The sequence below is a fragment of the Centropristis striata genome, chromosome 19 (assembly GCF_030273125.1).
Source record: "Centropristis striata isolate RG_2023a ecotype Rhode Island chromosome 19, C.striata_1.0, whole genome shotgun sequence".
NCBI lineage: Eukaryota > Metazoa > Chordata > Actinopteri > Perciformes > Serranidae > Centropristis > Centropristis striata.
In genome coordinates, this window is record NC_081535.1 from 15,245,828 (window position 1) to 15,266,384 (window position 20,557).

Below are 20,557 nucleotides of genomic sequence, written 5' to 3' on the forward strand. Positions count from 1 at the left end.
ATGTGTATTCAGTGGTGGAAAAAGTATTCAGATCCCTTACTTAAATAAAAGTACTAATACCACACTGTGGTGTTAGTAATTACTCCACTCCAAGTAGAAGTCCTGCATTCAGTCCTTATTCTAGTAAAAGTACAAAAGTATCAGCATCAAAATGTACTTAAAGTATCAAAGTAAAATGATTAGGTCGTTCTTCCGGGAATACTGCTCAAGATCGTCCACTCGTTTTTCCAGAAAAGTAATTCTCCTGTCTTTTTCCGTGTTCGGCTGCTTTAATGCCTGGATTTCGGCTGCAAGGTTCATAATCGTCCTTTGCTGCGCTGCAATTGTTGTAATCTCTGCAAAGAGAAAATCAAGAGACTTTTTTATCTCCTGAACCTCCTCAGGGGATATGTAGCTCTTCTTGGGCGCCATAATGTTGATTAGGAATGTTTTTATTGGAATGTTATTCGAGTCCTCCTGTGACCATAACCTTCCTACTTCGACAAACTTTGTAAAGAAAGGACTGATTTTCACTACTTAATATGCTGTTAAGAATCTAGACACTTATATTTTCTAGTCTAAACTCTTATATTTTACATTAAGTCTCCACCTGTAAAGTAACTAAAGCTGGCAGCTAAATGTGGTGGAGTAAAAAGTACAATCTTTGCCTAAAAATGTAGTGGAGTAAAGTTACATAAAATGGAAATACTCAAGTAAAGTACCTCAAAATTGTACTTAAGTACAGTACTTGATTAAATGTACTTAGTTACTTTCCACCACTCTATATATTGTTATGTTGGTAGTATAATGTGCATTTATTCATACATTTCTTTTCTAGTATGGTAACAAAAGTAGCAAAACCCAATATTCCCCCAGCCAATAAAGTATTTCTCATTCTGATTGATGCATTAATGTGTACACCACTTTTATGTTGCAGCTGGTAAAGGTCAGGCTTATTTAATGTATTTACATATATATTACGTGTACTTACTACTTGAAGCTTGTGACATATCCCCTGAGAACAATAAAAGTAGGTCAGTATTTGCCTCTGAAATGTACTGGAGTAAAGCCATAAAGTAGCAGACTCTGGTAATACCTTAAAAGTGCACTTAAAAACAGTCTTAAAATGCTGTGTTGTGACTAGTGTTTGGATCACACTCATTAACATGAATACATTTAGTATTATAGCCAATAGACATATTAACATGTTACAGTGACGGCCTCTTTTTACAATTCTTCTTCAGTGTGCTTCAGTTTATGTTGTATCTGTGGCATAACTGTGTGTTTTCTGGCTGTTTGAACAGCTTGATGAGCCGACTGATGAAACTCAACTCAGGTTTGTTTACCTTTTCGTGTGTCTGTCTCTGAGGCTGTTTGTATTGGTGTCAGGTTCACAGGAGATGTGTCTCCCTCCTGTCAGGAAGAAGATTCTCACAGGTTTGTTACATTCTGCATCGGAGCAGAAACACACACACACACACACACACACACACACACACAAACACACACACACAAAACATGCACATTTTACATTGGAGCATTGAAGCTTCTTCAAGTTGAAATTTTACATCACATTTTAACATGATATTCACAGACTACATCACAAATAACAAAGATGCTAAGAGATATTTTATTCATATTATTGCATGAAGCACCAATCCACTTATGATACACAGTTGCCCATAAAGTTTGAATCATTTTTGAGAAGATATACACTTTATCTGTCAAGAATAAATCACATTTATTTCACAATTATTTCATGAAAACAGGTAAAAAAATATATTTTATTCCAATTTTATGAGCAAACCATGTAGTTAATATTGTTATTAGAGGTCCATTAAAGTATTTTAGCAGCTATTTTGTCAGGTGTTGTAAAAAAGAAATAATTTGGTCCTGTCATATTGTAGATAATAATAATTACCATACATAGTTTTAAAATAATAATAATATTAAAATATGCAACCACATAACATTAAAGAACATGATAAAAATGCATCAGTAAGATTTTCGAAAACATATTTAAAAATAAGATTTACTCCATGAAAATCTTTTTTTTGGAGGGGGCTTTGTGCATGGCAAGCTGAGTGCCATCGAGATCTGCTTTAGTCAAGAGAAGGACAACTCAGCAAAACAATCTAAACTGATAGATAGCACTAAGAAATTAGCATTTTTGATTTTGGGGCAAACTGTTCCTGAAATGTGAAGACAGAGAAAGTCCCCTCCTTCAGCAGATACATGTGAAAACAGCATTCTAGTGTCAAGCTCTACAAAATGAAGCTCAAACATCAAAGTGTAATAACACATTTTTCAGCAGAGGGGGGACTTTAGGTATGTGAAATTGTAAATCACATGCTGCAATGAAAAAGTTAGCAACATGCATGCAGTGGAGTAACAAGTATACCGTATACACAAAAGGTTTCTTTATGAAAAAGCATTGAAGTTGTAGGATAAATGAATATATTATTCATGATTAATTTGTTTCTTGAGTTTTCCATCCATGATTCACTGCGCCAACTGTGCAAGTTTCCAGTTCTACTCCTCATTAAAACCGAGCAGAGCTAATCACGTCTGAGGGTGAGGTGGAAATGTGGTGCATGAATTACATCAGATAATTCTCACTATCCAGGGACCTTTCCTTAATTCATGACAGGAACTCATAACAAAACTCAGCAGAGCAGACTGTCCTGGAAATTCACAGATTATTTATTCATGTAAAGTTTTTTTTTAAACAACTTTAAATTTAACTAGGACTCCAAGCAGTACTGAATGAGCCCTCGCAGTACACGCATGTCGGGGCATGCTGCCATCGGGGTGTGTGCGTTACAGGGGCCAGTCTATACCAGCCCTATGAATTTCATTGCCTTAAGTGTTATAGTGTGGTCACGGTACCAAATATAAAATTAGACTGCCACCACAGTGCCACCGATCAATAAAACCTTAAAGGGTTATCCTCAGGAGGGCATTGACAATAATTGTACCAAGTTTTGTATGATAATGCACATTTAAAATGATTACCCATTTTTATAAATGAAAAACCGCTTAAAAGTTTATTAGGTAGTTAAAATGAGTGGAGTCATTTCACAGTGTGGTATTAGTACTTTTACTGAAGTAAAGGATCTGAACACTTCTTCCACCACTGTCTTTTTTACTTCTTTCCTTTTTTTTTTTTCCTTTTTTTTACATTTATTTTTTTCCTTCATTTTATTTTTTATATATATTTTTTTATTTTTTATATATATATTTTTTTTTATTTTAGTTTTTTATTATTATTATTATTATTATATTTTTTCCGCTTCTGCGCATGCGCGACTTTTCCTCGCTACTGCGCATGTGCAGCTTTTTTCGCTTCTGCGCATGCGCGGCATTTCCGTGCTACTGCGCATGTGCGGTCTTTTTCCGCTTCTGCGCATGCGCCGATTTTCCCGCTTCTGCGCATGCGCGGTTTCCCGCGTTACTGCGCATGCGCGGCTATGGGAGACAATGCGCAGGAAACCGCGCATGCGTATAAGCGGAAAAAGCCGCGCATGCGCAGTAGCGCAGGAAAAAAAAAAAAAAAAAAAAAAAAAAACAATAAATAAATAAATATAATAATGAAAAATAAATAAAAAGTTTAAGTGGTTTAATTTATAAAAATGGGTAATCATTTTAAATGTATCATGTTTTTCATTTTAAATCTTGACCTGAAAAGTAAGTAAAGCTGTCAGCTAAATGTAGAGGAATAACAAGTACAATATATGTCTCAAAATGTAGTGGAGTAGAAGTATAAAGTTACATAAAATGTACATAAAAGTACCTCAAAATTTTACTTTAAGTCCAGTACTTGAGTAAATGTACATAGTTACTTTCCACCATTGCTACCTGCCTCATCTAACTTATACATATCAGTTAAGAGTCCTCCTTCAGACACTGTATGAGGATTAAAGGGATAGTTTGTGCATTATTATACAAAACTTGGTACAATTATTGTCGATGCCTTCCTGAGGATAACCCTTTAAGGTTTTATGCTTATACGTTTTTTTAGTTCATAAAAACTGTAAATGTATCATCTTAGAATCTCTATCTTTATCAGAAAGGATAAAACAATGTTTTAATTAAGCATGTTTTTTTTAATTTTGCAAATAAAAAGTTGGCTGTCTTCACCTGAACAAAAAATACAATATGATGTCTTAAAACCTGAAAAATATATGTAAAATGTCTCTGATGCCTTTGTAAATGTTTCTTATGCATTACTTTAGTTTGGAAGGATTCAAAATCTATCATGTTACTCTTAATGTGAGTGTTTTGCATTGTGACACACTGAAAAGAACCACAGAACCACAGTTGAGCTTTGTTTGATCGTATTTATTATTTTACATTTTATCTGGATTTTTGATAGAAAGCAGAAGGAAAAAGAGTTTCACTCACACATAATGTAGTTTGAGCAGCAAGACACATACAATCAAACAAGTGGGAAACAGACAACATGTTATGTGCAGACATCCCAGCAGTACCATACAGACACATTATAAAACTACAAGGTTTTTTTATTCTACCGCCACCCACTAACTAAATATTTCTCTTGTAAACTTTGTGGATGGCTGAATGTTTTTACAGTTTTAGTCTAAAGCCGGCCGTTTCCAGGCTGATCCTGATAGAGAGGGACGCTTACCAGGACAAAAAGGTTTTTTTTGTGCTAATCAGAAATCTCTTTAGAAGAAAAATATTTTTTGATACAAAGAACCCACTGTAAACACATACAGGGGGGTGTGGCAATAGATAGCCAAAGTGATTTTCTTTTCTTTTTTTCTGACGCAACATCAGAAGATCTCCCAACCAAAGAGCTCAGGCTCCGACACATTCACCGTCTGCCGTGTTCGTCCTCCTCAGCTCTCTTCTACGTGCAAACTTCCAAACTTTTCTCGTCCCACTCTGCTTCTACACCTCGATGGCTTGTAGACTGTCCTCTCGTCTTCTTTTTTTCAATCGTAAAAAAAACAACCATCTTTAAATTCATAAAAGATCATAACAAGTAAACATGCTACTGTACCATAATATAAAAACTGTTCTTTTCAGTAATTCCTCTTAGCTTTTGAAAGGAAACACCCTAAAAACCCAGAAAGCCAATGTCAGGTAAACATTATTCATTTACATGAAAAAAAAGAAGGAAATACTGAAAAACATGGGCAAAGTGTATCTTCTTATCGATAGATAAAATAACAAAAATGTAATTGATAGGTCACGGCAAGCAGATGCAGTTGGTAATTTGTTTTCGTATTAAACTGTAAGAATATGGCATCTTATTCCAACATAAAACCATCCGCCCACTAAGTTACAGTTCATGTTTTTTATGTTGCCTGTGCAGCCGAGCAGCAGAAGTTAAGAAAGAAAGTCTTTTGGGAGTGGGAGTGGAGATTGTGGAGATGCTGTAATCCTGCAAGAAATAGAGTGATGAGGTCTCATGAGACCCGACTGGTTTCTTGATTTCAGCTTAGTCGGAGTGTTTTTGCAGGAAAAAGGCAACAAGTAAAAGACTCTTGGGTCAAGTCATTCAGGTCAGGTTTCCTCGGAGTGTTCACATCTAGGTAGTGCATGCTTTAGTTTGGGGTGTAGTGGTCACATGCTGCAGTCGCAGGTGTTGGCATGTCATGGCTAAAAGGTGCATCACTGCTACAAGTGTGGGTAAACAACAGTTAGCTTATAAAAGTTTTGCTCCAGAGCAGCATCACGATGATTCCTAGCTTAAACTTGGTGCTAACATGCCATGCTGTTGGGTGGAGTTAACTGTTTTCAGATGAAGGTGGAGTCCATGGTGCTGGTGTCTTGCACGTTGCGGGCTCGAGCCTCAAAAAGCTGTTTTATCAAGGCCGACTTCTCCTGCTCCAGCTGAGTGATCCGCTCGCTCCTCTCCGTCACCTCCTTCATGACAAAAAGATGGAAAATATATGAAATGAAAACAACTTTACCGACTGGTAACTTGTAGTAAGTTCTGTGTACTGGCAGTGTGTTTAGAGTGTCGGACCTGTGTGAGGAGTCGGTTCTGGTCCTTCAGTCTCTGAATGGCTTGTGGGGGAGCAGGAACTGGTGGCGGGGGGTTAGCTGCTGACTGAGCAGCGCTGGAAGGAAACGACTGCTGAGAAACAAAGAGGAACCAGCATTCAAGGAAAGTGTCATCATTTACATGTCTAGTAGACAGGAGTTTCCCTGAAGAAGGCATTTTGACATTGAATATATGCTGCATTCAGCTTTGAATCACACAGATTTCCCACTAACAAGTGTTTTTTTTTTGGCTGAGCAATATATGCACAGTTACATTAGCCCTTTTTATACAGCTTGTTCAATGCAGAAATAGTGTGCTTCACTACCCGTGTTTCCATTAAAGTCGAGGCAAATCTTCAAATGTTGCATTAAAGAAAATGCAAATTAGGGACATTTCCATCAACTGGTTTAGAGCAAATAAACAAAGCTGTATAAATGTGCTTTGGTCAGAAGATGGCAGTTTAATGTATTGCTGTAGGCTAATCCATCAGTTAACAGTAGAAGAAGTACAGATTGAGCAAGAGAGATAAAAACAACGAAAAAAAGGATGCCAATTTTGCAACTTTGGCTACCCCAGGAGAAAATGGAAAGATTTACTTATACTTATAATTGTTCTTTCATGTCTTGACCGATGGAAACAGCTGATCAGCCATGTGAGTTAAATGTTCGTTATGTCAGAACTTATTCAGAAAAAGCGTTTACATCTCCTGTTTAGCGCATTAACTATTTTTCAAAAAAGACAAAAACCACCTCAAGCAAGCTTAAAATTTTTATGTGCATTTTCAAAAGTTTTAGCGAATTTTTGTGTTTCCATCAAGTTTTTCTCATGCAAATCTTCAAAATGCGCAGAGAAATTCGATGTTGGAAACACGACTACTACGCACTCTCTCCAACATCCAATTTAATCAAAAACAATTGTGCATTTCTAGTTTTGTGCTACAGTGAATCACAGCATGGATCCTCATTGTGACCAAGTGTGGAAACATCTATAAAAATTCCTATAAAAATAAATATTTATGTGATGATTTTAGATATGCAGAATTATGCAAAATGCAAAATGCAAAAGTCAACGGAGCAGCAAACACTCACCATCCCAGAGCAGGAAATAAGGTCATTAAGGCAGCGGTTGACTTCTTGTAATTTGGGTATTAGTACGTTCATGCGACTCTGATTGGCTTCTGTGAAGAAATCCTGAAAGAGACAAAATAAAGGACAATTAGTATGAAATTCAAGAAGGTAGTGAAAGGTCTGAAAAATGTCATAAGGAGGCACAATGGCTGAAACATTTTAAGTTTTTGGTAAAAGAGGTTAAAAAATAATACTTGACAGAAAGACCAACAATGTCTGGCACTTTACTTTGTCAGGTTGTTTTCAGACAAGTCCATCTTGAGCATCTTAAACTGAGCATTTACATTAAAAGGACAAACTGAGGATTAACACTGCCAAATCATTTTATCTATACTTCAAAACATATTCTTCTGCAATGTAATTTAAGTGTGTTATTCAAGTAATCGTGCAAATCCCTGTGTATGTTCTTAACTTTTGTTAATGTTGAATCATTTAAAAAAAAGAACAAATCCCTATAAGTGCTTGAAATAACTACTCATGATGACATATTTTTTAGATTTGTCCAGTTATCCATCCAAAAGAAATACAAAATACAACAGGTTGCATCTCAAACCTTTAGTTAGTTTTCGATGAGTCTTTGAACTGACCGTGCAGTGGGAGCTCTGGCCGACCTGCCGCTGTCTCTCTGTGACATTGTGTATTTGTCCCTGGTACCAGTCGCGGGCCCGCTCCACCACCTCCAGGCCCGCCAGCAGGGAGTCCTTCTCCTGCTCCAGCTCTTTCATTTGCTTCAACTGTGTGAGTTGAAAGTTAAAAGGGAAGGTTGGAGAGTGAAAAAACGGGGGTGGAAGAGAAAAAATAAAAAAGTGAATAAGAACAGGCAAAAGCAAAATTGTCTCACTCAGAGAAAGGAAACATTTAAGCTTTCAGATGCCAGCCAAGATTAAATCTATTTTTTTTATTTTTGGCTGCCAGCAACCTGAATGATAGACAGAGTCCCATCTTTTCACAAGGGCATCTGCAGCAAACTCTTTTGTGCTGCCGGAGACAATGGCGCCATACCAATTGTGCCGGACTCTCTCCCATCCTGAACAATGTTTAGAGGAGCAATCAGTCCGGTGCCATGGCAACTGCACAGCAACCTAAGAATGGGGTAAACAGCACTTCAACTATGGCCACCCCAGTGTGTGTGTGTGTGTGTGTGTGTGTGTGTGTGTGTGTGTGTGTGTGTGTGTGTGTGTGTGTGTGTGTGTGTGTGTGTGTGTGAAAGAGAAAGAGAAAGAGACATGTGTGTGTGCAGCCCAGCAAGGCTGCATTGAGTTGTGCTGACCAGGCTGTCCATGCAGCACACTGCCACAGTCCAGGCCTCATTGCTGGCATTCAGCCACCTGGTGTGTCATCTTTCTATCTACCCATCGCTCCATCCCTGCTCAGTGCATTCCTCTGACCATCGCTCATCAGTGCTGTTCAAAACACAAGCCATGCTCGTTCACAGAGATACATATTGCCAAAGTACACTAAAAGAGAGCGAGGGATTTAAGAGTTTAAAATCAAATCCTGGTGATCATATTTGTGTTCTTTCCCAAAAAGCCTGAAGCAACAGTACACACAGAGGACAAGAGGAAGGGGAGGGGGTTCGAAGAATGAAGCAAGACCCAGTGTCAGGCTGCATGAATGTGCGGTCGTCCACAGGCAGGGGGAAAAAAAGTAAGTAAGGAAGAAAGAGGAAACAGAGAGGGGGGGGGCGCAAAGCAGCAAATGGCTGGAAAAGTCTGTGCATGTATGTTTGTGTGCTGGCTGAATGATTGAGCAGGCATGAATACACACAACAACGCACATACAATAACATGACATGACTGTTGCACAAGCTGTTTAGCTAAAAAAACAAAGAACATCGAGGCCTTTCAAACTGCAGTTTCAAACAGGTGGTCAGTTTGGTCTGAACCTTGAAGCCGTACAGTACGACAGCAGATCAGAGGGAACATTTGAAAAAATAAGTCCATGAAACAAGCTTCTATCTAAGCTACTTAGATAAAATTATATTTTCATAGATCACAGTGAACATAAAACTCAAATGTATTGAATTTAGCTTTAAATTCAAAAAATAGAAAAACAGCAAACCACACATTTAAATAACCCCAGTAAAAAACACTTTCTTGACCAATGACACGGTCCATTAAATACTGTCAATCATTCCCTTTTAGTTCCATCTGAAACCTGAAGCTCTTCAATACTATAACAGGTTAGAGCTAACAAAAAGACCCAACGTCTCAGAAACAGTAAACTATTTCATTATTATCTAATCTATATGTTATTTGATGATGATTGATGATTAATCTGTTGATCACTTTCTTGATAAAAGTTGTTTCGACTATTATTCGACTATGTTCTCAACAAGTGTCGTGTTTCATTCACAACTCAAAGAAATTCAGTTTACTGTCACATGTAAGAATCTGCGATTTCTTTTAACTTAAAAAAGGAAAAATGGATCATACAAAAAGTTGGCTTTTGTTTAATTGTTGTCTACTAATCAATGAATCTTTCTAGCTCTAAATCAACTAATCATGAAGTTTATGAAATGTTGTAAAAACAAAGAAAAATGACCATCAAGTTCTTGCTTGTTTTGCTAAACAAACAATTCAAAAGTCAAAGATATTCATTAACAATTACATAAAACTGAAAAAGTAGTAAATCCCTTAGTAAAGCCATACTTCAGAAACTGGAACCAGCACATAACTTGTATTTTTTGTTAATAACCAACTTAAAGCATTGCTGTTGACAATACCACAGCAGGTTGGAGTCAACAAACAAGTCTAAATAGGCCTAAAACTAATTCTAATAAATAGTTTATCCCGTTCAACAAACTCAACCTAAATATCAAAAACAACCTGATGCATATCTTCAAATCCTGAGAGACAAAACAACCATCTCTCCCTTTCCTTCTCCGTCCTTCTTTCCCTGTCGTCCTACTCACCCAGAGGAAAAAGTGCAGGGCCTTGCTGCTGTAGAGGCTACTGCTGAGGGGGATGAAGACGGTAGTGTAAGCAGCCAACACAGCTGTCCAGGCTGGGCCGGGCCGCCCAAGCGAGTCCTCTACTTCTACCAGGCCCCTGGGCCCGACCCGGCTCACTACCATCAGGGCAGCAGCGGGCCAAGTCGGCCTGGGTGGGAGGGCCAGAGGGGAGGGGGAGGAGGAGAGGGGCAGGGAGGGAGGGAGAAGGAGGGGAGCCGGTCAGTCAGCCTCTCCAGACACAGAGGCCAAGGGGGAAAAGAGACGGAGACGGCGACACAAACAGGGAGAGAAAGAGGGAGAGGAGGCGAGCTAGAGAGAGTGAGAAATGGTGAGGCAGGGGGAGAGAGACGGAGAGTGAAGGGAGGCATGAGGTCCCGACTGGAGGGTGGGAGGGGCAGAGTGAGGGGGGAGGCAGCGGGCAGAGGGGTGGGAGGGGAATATGGGGGCCAATAGAGAGTGACATGGAGGAGAGCCTCCACGAGAGAACTTTTCCTAGAATTTTCAGCCTTCTACTGTTACCTTCTACTTGTCCATCTAAATAAAATATTTTCTGACATATCTTTAAAAGCCTCAATCCCTTGTACATACAGGTACATCTCAATAGATTAGAATATGATGGAAAAGTCCATTTCCAGTAGTTCAAGTCAAATAGCCCTAACCAAGTATTTAGTGCATATAGATGGACATACTTTTCAGAGGCCAACATTTCCATATTAAATATACTTTTTAAAATTGGTCTTTTGTAATATAAAATTTTTTGAGACACTACATTTTAGGTCTTTATTAAATGTAAGCCATAATCATTATAATTAGAAGTAAATAAAATTAATTAAGACATGAAATGTTTAATTCTGCCTGTAATGGATCTATATAATGTGTTATTTCCACTTTTTTGAATTGAATTACTTACATAAATAAACCTTTCTATAATATTCTAATTTATTGAGATGCACCTGTAACTCCTAATATCATCAAAGTTTTAGTCCAAGCAGATCCCTGTCTCTCTGAAACTCTCCTACTACAGATCCTGGGCTCTTTTAGCCACCTGAACACCAGAATGAAGAAATTAGCTGAAAACTACGAACCAACATTGTCACTTACTTACGCATGAAATGCTACACCTTCATACAGTGGTCACTACACTTTGTCAGTTTTAACAACTGGTGTAAAGCTAGTGGACACATTTCTTCATTCTCTATTCTCATTACTGAATCATCTGCCAGTCAAAGAAATGAGAAAAAAGTCCCTCACAATTTCACAGAGCCGAAGGTACATTAAAGTTTGTGTGTTTTGTCCGACCAACAGCCCAAAAATGTACCATCATAGAAGTCATAGAAAAGCATCCTCACATTGAATACACTGGAACCAGACATTTTTGGTGTTTTTTCTTGAAAAATGATCATTAGCAGAACAACTACCACCCCCCTTGTTCCACTGCTGATTGAGTTAATTATAATACAGTGGAATGAAATGATTAGCTCACTAATGACTACCACACTGCTGTGTCTGTGCTCTAATGCAAACCAAAAATTAAAATGTGTTTCCAAGCTGCAGTGACATCTTTTATATTAACGTCAGCCCACATACTGTAACTGAGTTTGGTTTCCAATCACAGGGCTTTTACAGAGTAAAATCCAAGCACTTTCAAGGTCCCTAAACCAAACATGTACAATATCAGCTCATCTAAATTGTAACTATAAATAAAAAAGTTAAAATGAAAGTTTACAGACTGATTTTATATTGACACACCTTGGTTACTCATTTCCAGAGTTAATGATCATCTTAAGAATATTTTCTGCATACTGGGGTCCTCAAACCGTATGACTGAAAGCTGAGACTCCTGTGAATTCAAGGAGTCCAGTTGTATTTGTGTGTGATGATGTGAGTACCCATAGTAGCCATTTCATTGTAGTGAGAGCATTTTTTTTTAAATTTGACCTGCCTGTACAAAATGACCTGTTGTGATAATTAAAGCCTAATTAAACTTTATAACCATAAACTAGAGACCTAGAGCATTCAGATGCATGTTTATACTGACATTCAGAATGGTTTCTAACTGAAACATGAGTAAGACTATTGGGCAGGCGTGGCCCCTTTATAAAGACGCTGTTTGAGCGTGTGTGTACGTGTGTGAACCCACCATCCCATAATCCACTCCATTGGATATAGTATGCCGCCTCTGCTCTTCCCGACTCCGCCCGTGTCGTCTGGATCCTCCAGTAAATCCTGTTGCTGATTCGCTGTGTGATCTTGGTAAGCTTGATTTCACAACACCTAGACAAATGTGAAACACACAGATTAAATCAATTTCAACACCGCAGTGTGGTATGTGCTTTCTAATTACTGCACTTTTATTGCCAGTCATGACAGTATAGGGGGGAAAAAATTACTTTATGAAAACATCTGAAAACATGAGTCGCTCTAATTATTAAGGCATTTAAAAATGTAAAACTTTTCTTGGGACATGGTGATTGTTCAGTGGTGATAAACTGCTTTAACAGTGGGCATGTAGTGACAAATGCAAATGTGATTATATCACATGTGTAGAAGTATGTGTTTTCCCTTATTCAGAGGCAAACAATCAAATAATATGTCCCAGATTTACATATTAGGTAAACCAAGTGAGTCTGCAAATACTGACACCCTGTCCGAAGTCAGTCATCAACAGTAAAGGTACCTCTTCAAAATAAACAAACAAGGCATTTATCAGTTTAAAATTAAGTTCTTGGTAGTTTTTTTTTCAGTCATGCATTCTAAATCAGTCCCTGGTCTATAAAATGCGAGATTAAATTTTACAAGGAAAAATCCCTCTACATCTATAGACAGACAGTAATGAAGAAGACCAAGAACACTACAGACAAAACATTAATTTGACCTGATAATGCATTTGCAATGCCAGTTTATGCCACAGGAGGGAGCTGTACTCTGCAAACGTGTCTGAACTGAACCCAATCATAGTCTCTGGTTTGATTACTTGACTGAGGATGAGTTCAGTGGAGCAGACAGAAATATGTGAAGTATGTGAGCTTAGAGAACATCACAGAATGCTCAACAACACACAACAACCTCCTTGAATTAATTAAACCTAAAGTATCTCCTTAGACAATCACTGGGTAGTAAATTCTGATTTTTTTTTTTTTTTGGCAGGGTTTCCTAAAATAGGTCAAAACTGCATCACTCTTGTAAGTAAGTAGGTGAAGTTGTGCCAGAAACCCTCACTCTCCACCTAACAAACATCAGGTATTGAGCTTTTACCTCTTGTGTTTGTGTTATGATCGAAAGCTCCAAAGCAGCTACTAAATAGACTTGTGTTGAGATTGTTTTGTCAGCTGTTGTTTCCAAGCTCAGGTGTTATTCTGAAGATAACACATACAAAATGATCTACCTGGTTCTCCTTAACCTCTCATTCAATCACTGCTTCTTTGTGTGTCGAGTTTGTATGTTTTCAATGCATTTCTGAGAGTTTCCAATCAAAGCTGAAAGACATGCAGGTCTGATTAAGAGAACTGTGTGTAAACTTTACAATGCATTGCTGGTGTTTTTACCTGGTATTTCCTACGTATCAACTGAGGTATTTTACCATGATCAGATTCTTAGCTCTACCAAAACCAAAAGGAAGTGAGGGAGACTAGCAGGACTGAGCGATGTCCAGGGTGTTGGGGAGGATTTCACCGCTGCAGTGATTCAGTGAGCCCTGGCCTGTCTGATGTAATCTCACCTAATCCAACAGGGTTTGGCAGCATGTGAGAGATTACAGAAGCACTGCTGGTCTGCTGGTGGATGCCTGAACTTAGTAAGTGGACATACATTTACACACATATGTGATATTTGGATCCAATTCCAAAACGATGGGCAGTATGTGCTACCATAATAGTCTCTGCTCCTCTGGGAAAACTTTCCACAAGATTTTAGAAACTGGCTGCAGGAATTTGCTCTCATTCAGGCATAAAACTGATGCTGGGCAACTGATCACAAAGGTGTTGGATGGAGCTGAGGTGCTGCTCAAATTCCACCACACCAAACTCAGAAAGCCTTTTTTTATAGACCTTGCTTTGTGCACAAGGACATGTCATTGCACATATTAGAGTTTAAATTTCCTTTCATTTGAGCACAAAAAAAACGTAAAGAAGTGTATGATCTTTTGGATCTATCCGTCCATCTATCTATCTGAACAAAACACTGCACTAGTGTAATACAAGTGTTGTAAGCAGTGAAAGCCCAGAGGGCTTTGGCAGAGAGAGTGTGCGAGAGTGTCACTCTTATAGCTCCAGACAGGCCTGGCTGTACAGAGATCACGCAAACTCGGACAGACTCTAGTTGAATGCGTACGGGCATGTGAGAGTGTGTGATTGTAAAACGGAAAGAGAGAGAGAGAGAGAGAGAGAGAGAGAGAGAGAGAGAGAGAGAGAGAGAGAGAGAGAGAGAGAGAGAGCGAGAGAGCATGTGAAATAACTGTTGTATGACTGTGAGAGAAAGAAAAAAAAGGAGTTTGAATAAGAGTGAGAGCCTGTATGTATGAACAAGATAATGAGCAGGCAAAATGGGGATTTCTCTGCAGCAGCTCCTTCAACCTACATCCGCCTCACCAGGGACCAACTGAACAAATGAACATGCATACAACCGACCATCACTGGTTCCCAGCCAGAGAGGCCATGACAGGGATGACTGCGCTCCCTCTACAATACAAACCCTCAAGATAGTAAATTTCTGACACGACCCCTGACCTGACCTGGGGTTAACAACGCCAATTATTCAACTAGCCAACCATCTTTGTAGCAGAGGCCATTTAACAGGGCCTGTTTAAGCTGTGACATACTACTGAGATGCATGTTGTCAAAACCCAACAATAAGGAAAGAATCCCTTTTAAAAAGGTATCATTTTACCTTCCTGGGGCTCCCTCTGGATAACAACTACTGACATGCAAATGCAAGCACTCTGTAGAAGTTATGCACTTGTGTACCTCATGGATCGCTGCATCCAGTTCAATTTTATAGGAGATCGAAGATGGCAAGACTGCAGTGAAACATATCAACTCAGTTATGCATGCAATCAAATAGCTTACTCGTGTGAATTCAGTCACAAGTGTATTTTGTTCTGGTTGGTATTCAGGACAGTAGCTCCACTTTTAAAACCTCATGGACATTTTTTGATTTCCAGATAAGAGTTTGTGTTTGTTTGAAGTCAGCAGCAAAGTGATAGTGTAGATGTGTTGTTTTTTTTAAATCACTGTAAACTGTAAAATTTAGGTGTACATAAAACAGCATGACAATAACATCTAGCTTGATCTACGTTGGTTGATGTGGTTGGTATTTTGTATTATGAGTGTGTGTTGATGTTTTATCTGGATTTAACATCATCAGGGTTTTAACTTGTAATTGACCTGAGTCCTCAATGAACTCAGTGAACTGCCACCTAACCTCCTCACACACGCACAAACACCAATTACAACCATTTAAATAGTTCTTACACTTATTCTTAATATAAATGTAAGCACTCCTCTAGCATTTTCAAACTTTCCAGCATCTTACAGCTGTGGAAGATTACATATTTACATGAATACATACAGTATACTGATTAATGCACTTCTTCTTAACATTAAATGGGATGTCATTGTGCTATACACAGGCACAGTTATGTTTCATGATAGCAATTCTAATGGAAAAACATGTAAATGATAACAAAGCGTCATGTTTAAAAATGTGTCACCTTATTTAAAAAAAAGCCTCTGCACTTTTTACTTGAAATACATTGTGGTGTTTTCAAGGATTTTCAGCACCCATGGGATCTGGTGCCACTTACTTGGTGCTTGGAGCTGCGGTGACTCCAGAGCGAGGGACTCAATGGCCATGCCACGGCTCTGCTGCTGGGGCTGTGTAGGTTTGGAGGCATGGCCCGGTTCGGCCCGGTAACACCCGCCCCCCGGAGGAACAGAAATCTGCTCCAAACTCCTCCCGGACCTCTCGAAACCCGTGTTGTACCGCACCGGACCACACGCGGGGTACCCGACCCCCTCCTCTGGCCTGGCCCGGCTCTGCAGGGAGGACGAGCGGTGCTGCTGGGTGTTTGTCACGTTGCTCGGCCCCAGCGGACGGACCTTGTTCTCGACCCGTGTCCCGACACTGCATGTGGACAGCGGGGCAGGTTTCTGCTTTGGTGCCTGCTGCGGGTGCACGGCCGCCTGGGCCTTGAAGTGGGCGCTGTGCTCCGGGTTGAGCATGGAGTACCGCAGCCCCGCAACGAACCGCTCAAAGGTGAGGCAGCCATGCGGTGGGGTGACCCTCCTGAGGCAGCCCAGCACCCCGCCAGGCAGGTCCCGGGTGTCTGCCCCCTGCCAGCGGCTCTCGATCTCAGAGATGTGCACATAGCCCCGTCCACTATCATCCAAAATGTCAAAGAGGGTCCTCAGGCTGTGCAGGAAGGCTTTTGGGAGGCCATCTGTTGAATACTCCGAGTCTTTAGGTTGCATTTTGGCATTTTTAAAGCCCTCCGTGTGGCCCTGAAACACTTCTTTTCTCGGTCCAACTCGGCCGTAAATCGCCGACGTCCCGTTCAGCTTACAGCCCTGATCGGTCGCTATCAAAGCCATGAATGTAACCGATAAACTCCACCGAGTAATCAATCAAAAACACACCTAACAAGTTGGCTGACTTTATATAAACACAGAAGCGAACATACAAGAAACGGAAAACGGAAAATACGCTCACTGAGAAGCCAAATACATGTCCTTTCAAAGCTTTTTAGCCTGTTTTTCCCTATATTTCACAATTTTGACCGTCCCCGTCGAAACTCCGCTGCTCTCTGATCCATACTTTCCTTTTTCTAGCGAGGACCGCCCTTCAAACGGCTGTGCGCGAGCGCCCCGCGACCAGCCATTGGTCGCGGTGTGCACGAGCTCAGCGCTGATTGGTTCGAAGCTGAGGTAGGCTCCAGTTTGAGTTGTGCTTTTGTTATTACTAATGCTGAGACGTTATTCATAAAGCCTGGTTATTATCCCCCTCCACATAATCAGAAAGAGCTGGATAAACTATCACATTACAGCCACACACACACAGCCACATTGAACAGAGTCCTTTTGTTTCAGACAATTAAATCACCTCAAACTATGGATGGAATGGAATATGTATTTTAAGGAGTAAACCAATCACCAATTTATTTTTGATAATGTCTCAAAATGTAGGCCTCCTCTTATTGTTCATTGTTAAATTTTTAACAATAAACAATGTGATCAATCCAATCCTACCAATTGGCATTGGAGGTATTTACTACTATATTTAGCATATTTTAGGTAGGTTTATCCACGTCTTTTTAGTAGTTGATTTAGTTTAAAGAAGTAGAAGTAGGTTCACTTCATCTTTCAGTTTATAAGAAAAAAAATCTAATTCAAAATTACCAATTTTAGAAATGCATGCATTTTTAATGGACAGAAAGGGTATGAGAAGTATAACTGTCTACAAAAATTGTAGAGTAGAAAGTACAATATTTGCCTCTGACCTGTGGTGGAGTAAAAGTGTAAATTTAAATAAAATGAAAATAGTCAAGTAAAGTTGCCTACAAATAATTGAATTAATTTGTATTAGGTAGATGCACTTAGTTAGATTCCACCACTAACCCCTTGACTGGATAAAATGATTAAAATTAACCCATATAGCCTACCTTCAGTACGACAATGCTCATGTTTATTACAGTAGAATTACATGTAAACAAATAAATAAACAAATAAATAAACTAAAATGCTCAACACCTCTCTGTGAAGAAAAATAATTGGTTCACAAATGTAGATTGTAGAGATATTAATTAATTACTTTGTGTAATTGTTCATGTTATTGTACAATTGTCATTGTTGTGGAAGTGCAATGACATTTCATGGAATTTTGTACAAATTGTGCATTATTACAATATTAGTACAACATGCATCATGTTTTTAAGATGAGTGAATATCTTTGATGATGTTATTCCAGAATTTAAAACTAATCATATTTCCCCGCACATGACTTATTTTCTTGTATGCTTTTTATGGTAACCACTGGTTAGTAAATTACAATTAAAGTAAAAAACTGTTAAGTGATGTCAAAACACTTCACACTTCACACAATAGCTCTAATCCACACAAGGGCCACAATTATGTGACAACAATGACAATGTATAATCCTATCTAAATAAAGCATTTCTTCCTCACTCCAAAGCCTTTCATTATGCATCAGCTTTGATATTATGTTGTGTTATGTCGTATATCAACCTTTTTCACTAATTCGTCACCCCCCCCCCCCCCCCTGCTCAACGCCAAAACAAGTCAAAACAATTTCTGGCACTTCAGGGACACTTCTGCTTCTGCTTCTTCAGCGATGAGTCACATGAGGGAAACTCTCTGTCCCCCGCACAGACCCATGTTTATCTCTGACCTGCCCAGACTTGAGCTCCCATCACGTCATCAGGTGTGAAACCTTTAGCAGTGATTAAAGATGTTGTCACTCTCTCACAAAGGACTCCTTGTAATTTACCAACTGCCCTTTTCAGTTTTTTTCCTGTCAGACCAGGTATTGAATCACCGATTTGCCTTACTAGGTTCATCAAATGCATTGTATGTTTCTCTGCATGGGAAAAGAGAGGACACCCAATCAATAAACCCCCTACACAACAAAACGTGAGCTGCTCCCCCTCCCTCTGACAGTCAATCACACACCAGTTGTTCTTGTTAACACATCAATTTGTGCAAATTGATCACTCCCCTGGGCTAGAGAGAAGGGCCGAGTAGATCAGATGTTCAAATACCCAATAATATTGTTTCAGAGCAGATCTATAGTGGTTTATGGGGTTACTGCTGTTTTTTTTAACTTGCATATCATGTTTGCTTGTTATATAACTACAGAAGGACAGAAAGTGAGAGAAAGAGGAGAACACTCACTGTCCAGTTGCAGCTCAGCTAACTCGACTCACAGGGTCAGACAACTGAGCTCTCACTCCTGCTCTCCTCATCTCTCTCTTTCTCATGTTGTCACGCACATGCACTGCTGCCAAACACTCTCACACACACTTTAGGCTTTATAAACCATGCCAGTGGTCGCCAAGCGTGCCAAAAAGGCCAGTCCATACCGCTGTTGTACAGTACAGACCTGTACATGTACAGACCTTCAGCTCCACTGGCCAGTCAGTCCTCTCATGTAACACACTTACACACACACTTCCCTCATTATCTCCTGTTTGCTCCCTGTTCCTCTACGAGTCTTTTCCTTCAGTGGTGTCAGTGTGCATGTGACAAAGGATTTGAGAGCTTATTCAATTCATGAAGCCTGCATTTTTTTCTGTTTCAGATGGAGTGAGAAACGGAAAGAGAATTCAAAACCTTCAAATCTTGGAGGTGTTAAATCAGATTTGAATTACAGTGGGAGGACGAGAGCGAGAGGAAGTGAGAGTGGGGGTGGATTCAGGTTGCACAAAGATGGAGAAGGGAAAAAAAGAATAATAAAATCTTATCTTCCCTCATTCAGATTGCCTTTACAAACACAGCAAAAATGTTTCCCGCTGCACCAATCTCAGCTTGAGTTCACAGATCTCAGAATAAGAGACATTTCTTTGGCTCTCAGTGAATCAAGGACCTGGACTTTGGTCACTTCATTCACTCGAGGTGTTAAAGCTTGAAAGACTCTATTGTTTCAATGGCCTGCACTGCATGGTGCAGAACATATGTTATTAACACCTTTTTGTACAAACCAGTTTAGCTGTGCAAGTAAATGAAAATGAAATGAAAAATACTAGTAAAAATAGTCTGTATGAGCAGAGCTTAAATGTCATAAGCATTTTTTTCATATTTATTCAAAAGAAGGGAAAAAAGATAGATTAAGCTGAAGTTCTAAAATAAAATTAGCCAAGGACTTCTTAAAAGACAGAGGAATATACCAGGTACCCCCTCATATATGTCCCATAAAATAATTAGGCAAATATAATACATTTTTCAATACTAATTAGCAAACAACTTTATTGAATGCATATTTCAGCACAGATACAAAATGGATAATCTAAACATTTAGCAATTTTGAGATAGTGCAGGAGAGCATCACTGAGCTCAAGATGTAAGAATGATCATTCAGTGTGTTAAGGTAACAACAGTAAATGATTGATGAACATGGTTTACATGGCTACACATTTAATGAAATAGCTAAATAGCGGTACAGAGAGAGAGAAAGGAGGAGCCAGAGATCTAGTTGGAAAATGAAGTGACAGCCATGGGCCTTGCATGTTTGTGGGTTTTGCTTTTGTAACATAGATGGTGGTTGTTTTCCGTTTCCCTCTTCTTTTTTTATTTTATTTATTTATTATTTTATCCCTTAATTGTATTTTTTGCAATTGCTGAGAATGTAACAGCACTTGATTGATAAATATTCTCTGTAATTTAAATTAAAATAATTTAAAATCTGTAAAAAAAAATGTTGGAAAATAAAAAAGCTAAATAGTTGTTTACTTTTTTGAAAAAGTAAACAACTATT

The 20,557-nt window shown here is 39.1% G+C and overlaps 1 protein-coding gene across 2 annotated transcripts; it reads right to left on the minus strand.

Annotated features, from left to right (window-relative positions):
* Positions 1–4,299: 4,299 nt before the first annotated feature.
* sapcd2 (suppressor APC domain containing 2) lies at positions 4,300–16,882 on the minus strand. 2 transcript variants are annotated; one of them, XM_059358368.1, is made up of 6 exons: positions 15,876–16,882; positions 12,216–12,349; positions 7,710–7,856; positions 7,084–7,185; positions 5,978–6,085; positions 4,300–5,874 (listed from the first exon to the last, which is right to left on the minus strand). In XM_059358368.1, the coding sequence occupies exons 1-6, from the start codon at positions 16,660–16,662 to the stop codon at positions 5,746–5,748; spliced, it is 1,407 nt and encodes a 468-aa protein (XP_059214351.1). In that variant the 5' UTR covers positions 16,663–16,882; the 3' UTR covers positions 4,300–5,745. The 2 variants fall into 2 exon arrangements, with proteins under 2 accessions (XP_059214351.1, XP_059214350.1); XM_059358367.1 differs by having other exon boundaries at positions 5,978–6,088.
* Between the last annotated feature and the right edge of the window lie 3,675 nt (positions 16,883–20,557).